Source organism: Myotis davidii, unplaced genomic scaffold (genome assembly GCF_000327345.1).
Source record: "Myotis davidii unplaced genomic scaffold, ASM32734v1 scaffold46, whole genome shotgun sequence".
Lineage (NCBI taxonomy): Eukaryota > Metazoa > Chordata > Mammalia > Chiroptera > Vespertilionidae > Myotis > Myotis davidii.
The window spans coordinates 1389832-1398627 of NW_006383006.1; the positions used below are offsets into that span (position 1 = coordinate 1389832).

At 43.6% G+C, this 8796-nt stretch overlaps 1 protein-coding gene across 1 annotated transcript in view; it reads left to right on the plus strand.

The window, feature by feature from the left end:
* DUOX2 (dual oxidase 2) overlaps positions 1–853 on the plus strand; it is a 19334-nt gene extending 18481 nt beyond the window's left edge. The window contains exons 33-34 of the mRNA XM_015557514.1: positions 1–85; positions 398–853. The exon at positions 1–85 is cut by the window's left edge and continues 14 nt beyond it. Of these exons, the coding sequence (XP_015413000.1) occupies positions 1–85; positions 398–520 (208 nt within the window). The 3' untranslated portion in view covers positions 521–853. The remainder of the gene's footprint in view (positions 86–397) is intronic.
* The last annotated feature ends 7943 nt before the right edge of the window (positions 854–8796 follow it).

Sequence of the window (8796 nt, forward strand, 5' to 3'; positions counted from 1 at the left end):
TCTGTTCACGCTGCGTTCCATCACCCACTTTGGTCGCCCCCCTTTTGAGCCCTTCTTCAACTCCCTGCAAGAGGTTCACCCAAAGGTTAGTCCCAACCTCACCCATCTTGGGACTCTGGCCTTCCCCACCAGGACATCCTGACCTGTAAGCACCCTATAGCTCTATCTTGAGTGGAACGCTCCCCCCTCCCCTCCACCACTGAACTTGGCCCCAAGATAAGGAAGGCTTAAACTCCCCACCCCCTCCCCATCTCCAGCTCAGGTCTCCTCCTTGTGGTCTGGGGTTGATGCCCTGGTCATTCCAGTCAGGCTTCAGAAGCAGCTTCCTCCTGGAAGTGAGCTCTCAAGCCTGCAGGACCTTCTTTCTGAAACCACTCTCCCCACATGCACTTGACAGGTACGGAAGATCGGGGTATTCAGCTGCGGCCCTCCAGGAATGACCAAGAATGTAGAGAAGGCCTGTCAGCTCATCAACAGGAAGGACCAGGCCCACTTCGTGCACCACTATGAGAACTTCTGAGCCCACCCTCTCTGGTGCCTGCTTCTCCTCCGAGGACTAGTCCACCTGGCAGTTTCTTTGTCAGAATTCACTTCTGGCCTCCGTTGGACAGCCGCTCCCTCATTACCCCACACCCACACCTCCCATGCTCTGAGAAGGGAGAGGAGCCCTGGACTGTATGGCTTAGTTGGTGGAACATCATCCTGTGCATTGAAAGGTCACCAGTTGGATTCCAGTCAAAGCACATGCCTGGGTTGCCAGCTCCATCTCTAGTAGGGAATGGAAACAGCCAATGGATGTTTCTCTCTCCCTTCCTCTCTCTCTAAATCAATAACAACTTAAAAAAAAATCTCATCTGCACCCCTATGTTCATAGCAGCACAATTCACCATAGTTAAGATTTGGAAATAGCCTTAGTGCCCATCAGCAGATGAGTGGATTAAAAAACTGTGGTACAGCCCTAACTGGTTTGGCTCAGTGGATAGAGCGTCAGCCTGTGGACTGAAGGGTCCCTGGTTCAATTCCTGTCAAGGACATGTACCTTGGTTGCAGGCACATCCCCAGTAGGAGGTGTGCAGGAGGCAGCTGATCGACGTTTCTCTCTCATCGATATTTCTAACTCTCTATTTCTCTCCCTTCCTCTCTGTTTTATCAATAAAATATATTTTAAAAAAACAACTGTGGTACATCTATGCAATGGAATACTATGCCGCCATAAAAAAGAAGGAACTTTTGCCATTTGCAATTGCATGGATGGAACTGGAGAGCATCATGCTAAGCGGAATAAGCCAGTCAGAGAAAGATAAATATCACATGATCTCACTCATATGTGGAATATAATGATCAACATAATTTGAAGAACAAGAATAGATCTAGAGACAAATTGGGGGAAGGAGGGTAAAGAGCAACCAAAGGACTTGTATGCATGCATATTATTATAACCAATGGACACAGACACTGGGATGGTGGGGGCCTGCCCGGGGTGCGAATGGCTAGGGGGAGGGGGTCAATTGGGGAAAAAGAAGACATATACAATTTAAAAAATCTCATCTGTAGCATCAAGATACACCTAGATTCAAACTTGGCTGCTCTACTATTTACTATCTTTGGGACCTTTGTTTTCTTAAAAAAAAAAGGAAAGGAAAGGCAACCCCTACAGCTCAAGTCACTGCAGGTTGTGGCAGACCAAGTTGGGAGAGAACAGCCCCTGCCTTATGACAGCTGTGAAGGTGAAGAAATACAATAGTATTTGCCTTCAAGAGGTTCCCATGTCTGTTTATCTTCCACAGAATCAATGTGGAAGATATTTTTGGTATTTTCTTGGCCTAGCCATTTGAAGGAGGATGGAATGGGGATGTGAGAACAGGGCTGAGTGAGAACCTCCTCAGAGCCCAGTTGAGCTGTGATGCTTAGAACCTGGTCATCCCCAAGTACCTCAATTCAGTCTGTAAGGCCTTTCCCTCCTCCTCACCCTCCACCCCTTTATGTTCCAAGAGAGTCAGGAATCCCGAGGAATAACCTGGGAACAAAGGTGACACCCCAACCCTGATGTTCCTGGTGTCAGCCAGCAAAGCCCATTGTCCTGACCTCCTGGCGGGTCCTCTCTGAGCCCACAGGAGAAACCCTAAGACTCTGGGACCAAGGGAGTCCAGGTTGTGGGCCAGACATCCAAAACTCCTTCCCAGTTCACCTCCACAGCAGTTGGGTAACCAGCTGACTTGGTTTACCCAAGGCTCTCCCAGTTTTAGCACCAAAAGTCTCTTGTCCTAGGAAATCCCTCACTCCCAGGCAAATCAGGACCGTTGGTCATCTTACACAGGAGTCAACCTGGGATGTCACCTCCAATTCTGGTTCTTTAAGAACCTTCCTTTTCCTTCCTTAACTTGCTCTTTCCTAAAAAGCTGAGCTTTAAGTTTTTAAAAATGTTGGTATAATTTACATTCAGCAAAGTGTATACGTCTTAGAGTTACCATGTATTACTTAGTGTTACCACTGCATCTATATCTCCCCAGAAACTTCCCTGTTCCCCTTAGTCAGTCTCCTCCAAACCCTAGAAGCAACTGCTGCTGTGATTTCTCCAGATCAGTTTTGCTCATACTGAATATACTCTTTTGAGATTGGCTTCTTCACACAACACAGTGTCTGTGATTCGCCCATGTTGTTGTATGCATCAGTAGTTTGTTCATTTTTATTGCCGAATTGTATTCCATTCCGGAGATGTACCACAGTTTGTATATCCGTTCTTCTGTTGATGGACATTTGGGTTGTTTTTAGTTTTTTAAAATTAAGAATAGCTCTAGCCGCCCTAGCCTGTTTTGTTCAGTGGCTAGAGCGTCAGCCTGTGGACTGAAGGGTTTCGGGTTCGATTCTGGTCAAGGGCACATGCCGGGGTTGTGGGCTCGGTCCCCAGTACGAGTGTGTAGGAGGCATCCAATCAATGATTCTCTCTCATCATTGATGTTTCTATCTCTCTCCCTGTCCCTTCCTCTCTGAAATCAATAAAAAATATTAAAAGATAATAATAATAGCTCTAGCCAGTTTGGCTCAGTGGATAGAGTGTTATGCTGTGGACCAAAGGGTCCCAGGTTTGATTTTGGTCAAGGGCAATGTACCTCGATTACAGGCTCAATTTCCGGACCTGGTTGGGGCAAGTGCGGGAGGCAATCAGTCAATGTGTCCCTCTCACATCAATATTTCTCTCTGTCTCTCCCTCTCCTTTCAACTCTCTTAAAAATCAATGGAAAAATAACCTCTGGTGAGAATTAAAAAAAAAAGAATAAAACTGCTATTTACATTCTTGTACCTGCCTTTTGGTGGAAATGATGCACTCATTCCTCTTGGGTCTATATCTAGGAGTGAAATTGTTGAGTCATGGAGTTTTCCAGCCAATAAGCCCAGTGGCAGGGAGTTTCAGGCCAGTTCCACATCCCTGCACCAGGCCCCTCTCCTTGTTGGTCTTACCCTTTGCTTCTGACAGGCCAAATGCATTTGGATCCCAATCCTCTATATTGAAGGAATCTATGACGAAACTGGAAGGACACTGGATCAAGAGCTAAGAAACTGGATTCTAGTGTGAATTTTACCACTACATCACTACAGAGAAAAATCCCTTACCTTTTCTCTCTGAGTCTGTTTCCTCATCTATTAAATTGTCTATGTGGGCATTAGGAAGTCAAATAGCAATACTGGCCCAGAAATTATACAGATGAGAAAATGTATGTGTTGTGTACCAATCTCAGCCTATTGATAACCAGTGTTGTGACTGGACCATTCTTCATGGTTCTTACTGTGGTTGTATAAGATGCCCTCAGCCATAACCATTAGAAAACTTTGAAAGAGTCAAGGGTCAGTACTTACAGGTCCTGGAAATTACATGGCACACCTGGGGCCACACATTGTGGTCATGTGTAGAGCGAAGAGGGCCTGGGTTATTTTTATTGGGATCGAGGGTGGGGGCACAGGATTTCACAGGCTCACATCTGGTGAACTAAAACATAAGAGTGGGAATTTAAAGCACCAGAAGAGAAAAAAGCAGACCAAATCTGGCCCATTAGTGCCTTCCTTATACCTTCTAAAGACAGCTCAAAATATTTATCTGTCCCATCCTAATTCATCTCTCCTTGCTAAGCTAGAGGCTGTTGTTAACATAGCTGTCATGATTATCGGTAACACTCTCTACTCAACCTTATTCTCCCTGCCCTGCCAGGGCCTGAGTGAGTGTCCCTTGAAGACTCCATGATCACTTTTGCCCAGATGCCAGACAATGTCAAATGCATGTCCAGTTGGACAGAGGGATGTGCCATTATGATCTGGAGTAGCCTCAGGTGTCACTTGGCCTGCCAGGCTCAGTCCTGACTCCATACCCTAGCCAGGTTTTAGATGGAGGCATTTATTCATACTGTCTGGCTGCTCTGTCTTTCCCAGATTCCCACTCATTGCTGGGATGAAAGTCAAGGACTTGAAGAGAGAGTAAAAGTATCTGCACAAGTGGGCGTAGGGAAGAAGTTAGTTGGACTCTGGAAAGTATGTAAACAAGTGAGAACTCAAAATATCTCAGAGAAAGAGGACTAGGAAAAAATGACTTGGGGAATTCATGGAAATTTTTATAATGACAGTGTAAAAGAAAGCAAATTTCTTCCACCTTAGGTCACAGATGTTGGTCTCAGGCCCTGAGACCTAAGCCCAGCCCAACCCCTGCTTCACAGGCATAGAGATGAGGATGAAAATGGAACAGCGATGGAGAAGGAATCAGATGGAATTAGATGGTGATGGGATTAGGGATGGGGACTATGAGGATGAGATTGAATGGCAGGTCTCCCGTGGGTGGGTGGGAATGTCGTGGAGGAGGACAGGGAGGTGCTGAGGCTGAGCTCTGTAGGAGAGGAAGGAGGCTAACTGTTTGCCTCTTTTTCTAACTTTCCAGACCCAGATTCTGCCCCAAATGAGAAGGAAGAAAGTTGACAAGATGTGTCAATCTTCCCACTTACTTGCTAAGATTTTTTGAATAGAAGGAGTCAATCTAGCATAGTAGTTAAAAGTAAGAACTGGCCCTAGCTGATTTGGCTCAGTGGATAGAGCGAGCGTCAGCCTGAGGACTGAAGGGTCCCATGTTCGATTCCAGTCAAGGGCACATGTCTGAGTTGTGGGCTTGATCCCCAGTAGGGGTGTGCAGAAGGCAGCCAATCAATGATTCTCTCTCATCATTGATGTTTCTCTCTCTCTCTCTCTCTCTCTCTCTCTCTCCCCCTTCCTCTCTGAAATCAATAAAATTTTCTTTTTTAAAAAAAGTAAGAACTGACTCAAATTGGGTTTGAGCCCCAGCTGAATGACCTTGAACATACAAAGGAAGCTCTCCATGCCTATTTGCTTCTCCATAAACTGGGGATAACAGGTGAATCTGCTCCCTAGGATTTGGTAAAATCCAACATTATAATTCAGTGCAAGAAACATGTGCTGAGCTTAGCTGGCATGGCTCAGTGGTTGAGCATCGACCTATGAACCAGCAGGTCACGGTTCTATTCCCGGTCAGGGCACATGCCTGGTGCCTGGGTTGTGGGCTTGATCCCCAGTGTGGTGTGTGCAGGAGGCAGCTGATCAATGATTCTTTCTCATCATTGATGTTTCTATCTCTCTATCCCTCTCCCTTTCTCTCTGAAATCAATAAAAACACATTTAAAACAAAGAAATATGTGCTGAGTGCTATTACGCCCTAGGCACAGGCCCAGCTCTTATGCAACTTACATGATAGTGGAAGCAAGCAGACAAGAAACAAGTAAACTAGAAAGTAATTCCAGATGATGAAAAGCTTTGTAGCTCATAAAACAGAATATGTAATATAATAGTGAATGACTAAGGGGGACCCTTTAGATAAGATGGTTAAGAGAACGCCCTGAGAAATGGCTATAAGATTATAACAACTAAATGCACACAGGATTTGCTGTTTGCCCGGTGCTATTTCACAGGTAAAGGACTCTGTCCCACAAGATCACTCTGCACTGTAGATGCCAGTCCCAAGTCCAGGTTGTAACCTGTACTTCTGACTGACTGGCTGTACTTCAGAGGTTCCCACTACCCGCTCCTTGGATTTGATTAACTTGTTCAAGTGGCTCACAGAACTCAGGAAAACCCATGTATACAATAGATTATAGTAAAACCTCAATATAATGGACTAATTTGGGTGAGGGGGGGTGTCCGTTAACACCGAGAGTCCATTATATAATAAAGTAGGTTTTTGAATGCATGTTAAAAAAAAATTGACAAATTAGCCCTAGCTGGTTTGGCTCAGTGGCTAGAGCATTGGCCTGAGGACTGAAAGGTCCTGGGTTCGATTCTGTTCAAGGGCACATGCCTGGATTGTGGGCTTTATCCCCAGTAGGGGGCATGCAGGAGGCAGCTTATCAATGATTCTCTTTCAGCATTGATGTTTCCACTCTCTCTCCCGCTCCCTTCCTCTCTGAAATCAATAAAAATGTATTCTAAAAAATTGACAAATTAGTTAATTTACCTGTTTTTACTCATGTAGACATATTTGTATAATTAAAATTTAGTATGGAAAGTTTAATTTCACAGAAAAGCTTTCTATATGTATTACAGTAATTTTAAATTTATATTGAATATGTCTAGTAAATGCTTGCATTCACATCACCGCATGGAAACAAATGCACATGGCCGGAGCGTGGCTTAGCACACGCGTGGCAACATAGGCTGACACCCGTTTAATCTGCCGCAGAAAGTCGCGCCACAGACAACAGAACCAATTAGCTCTCACAGTGTGGTGTGGTCATGTGCTAATAATTCACCCAACATTGTTTCGAATGGTGACTTGGATTTAAATATGTACACAATAATTGTAATATGTAATATTTATTTATGTCGGCAAAATTACTAGTATTTTTTCCAACATATGGCCTATTCGCTAAAATTTGTAAAAAATAACAGTAAATTAATAACAAAAAATAACCTGCTAATTTAATTATAAGTAACTCTTGGTTAAAAGCATTTTAAAATTAGCAGGTTGTTAATTTTCTCATATGACATCCAAAAGTCTGTTAAATCGAAGTTTGCAAAATCGAGCATTTACTGTACTGTTTTACTACAAAGGATATTAGAGGATATGAATCAACAGCCAGATGAAGAGATATATAGATCAAGATCCCAAACAAATGAGCTTTGTGGAACTTGGTCTGGCAAGGTGACACATGGAAGCATTCTGATTGACCAATGTGGAAGCTCTCCAATAAAAAGGGCCAAGGAGCCCTGACTGGTTTGGCTCAGTGGATAGAGCATCAGCCTGCAGATTGAAGGGTCCCAGGTTCGATTCCAGTCAAGGGCATGTACCTTGGTTGTGGGCACAACCCTAGCAGGGAGTATGCAGGAAGCAGCTGATTGATGTTTCTAACTCTCTATCCTTCTCCCTTCCTCTCTAAAAAATCAATATATATATATATATATATATATATTTTTTAAAGGGCCAATGTGTTTTCCTCTTGGGTTTCTATGGAGGTTTCATTATATAGTCACGATTGATTAAGTCATTGATCACTGGCTATTGAACGCAATCTTCTAACCACAACCCCCATTCTCATTTCCTAAGAAGGAGGAGACCTGGAGAAAACACCAGGCCCCCAGATCATCAGACAGAGATCATATGACAGTGACTGCATCTTGGCCTTGCCTAGATTGGACTCTAATAAGCAAATTGTAGGCTCCCCACCCAGATTCCAGGAAGCCACAATGGACCTGGGAATCTCTCCAAATGACTTCACAGGAATCCTTAGCCTCTCTGGAGACCTGTAAGACTGAAGCACTATTTTTTCTCAGAGTGAGAGGCTGGCAGTAAGATTCTAGGAGCAGCTGTCCAAAATGCACTGGATGGGAATGGGAACCTGGGTTCTGTTCCTAGCCCTACTACTAAAATCATTGTGTGACCTGTATGCCTAGTGAGAAAATTAATGAATAAATTAATTAGAAAGGAAAAATGACAATACCAAATGCTAATGAGCATGTGGAGCAATCGGTGCTTTCTTCCATTGCTGATGGCAATGCAGGTGGCATAGCGACTTTGGAAAAACATTGGGCAGTTCTTTATAAGGGTAAACATGACTTACCATACAACCCAGCATTCCTACTCCTAGTTATTAACCCAGTGAAATTAGAATTTATGTTGATTTCTTTTTTTAAACAACTATATCAAAATATAACTCACGTACCATACAATTGACCCTTTAAAGTATACATTTCAATGGCTTTTATTTTTTTACTTTATTTTTTTGTTTTGTTAATGCTCACCTGAAGATATTTTTTCCATTGATTTTAGAGAGAGTAGAAGGGAGGGAGTGGGGGGAGAGAGCGAGAGAAACATTGATGTGAGAGAGACACATCGATTGGTTGCCTCCCGTACACTCCCCGACTGGGGCAGGGGATCAAACCTGCAACCCAGGTACATGCCCTTGACCAGGAATCAGACCCAAGACCTTTCAGTGCCTGGGCCAATACTCTAACCATTGAGAACACTGGCCAGGGCTTCTATGGCCTTTAATATATGCACAGAGTTGTGCAACCTTCACAACAATCAATTCTAGAGCATTTTTATCACTCCAAAAAGAAAACCCAAATTCATTAGCAATCACTCCTGTCCCCTTCCCCTAGGCAGCCACTAATTTACTTCTTATCTCTATATATTTTTTCATTTAGCATAATGTTTTCGAGGTTCATTTGTGTTGTGGCATGTATCAATACTTGATTTCTTTTTACCACTGAATAATATTCCATTGTATGGATATACCCTATTTTGTTTAT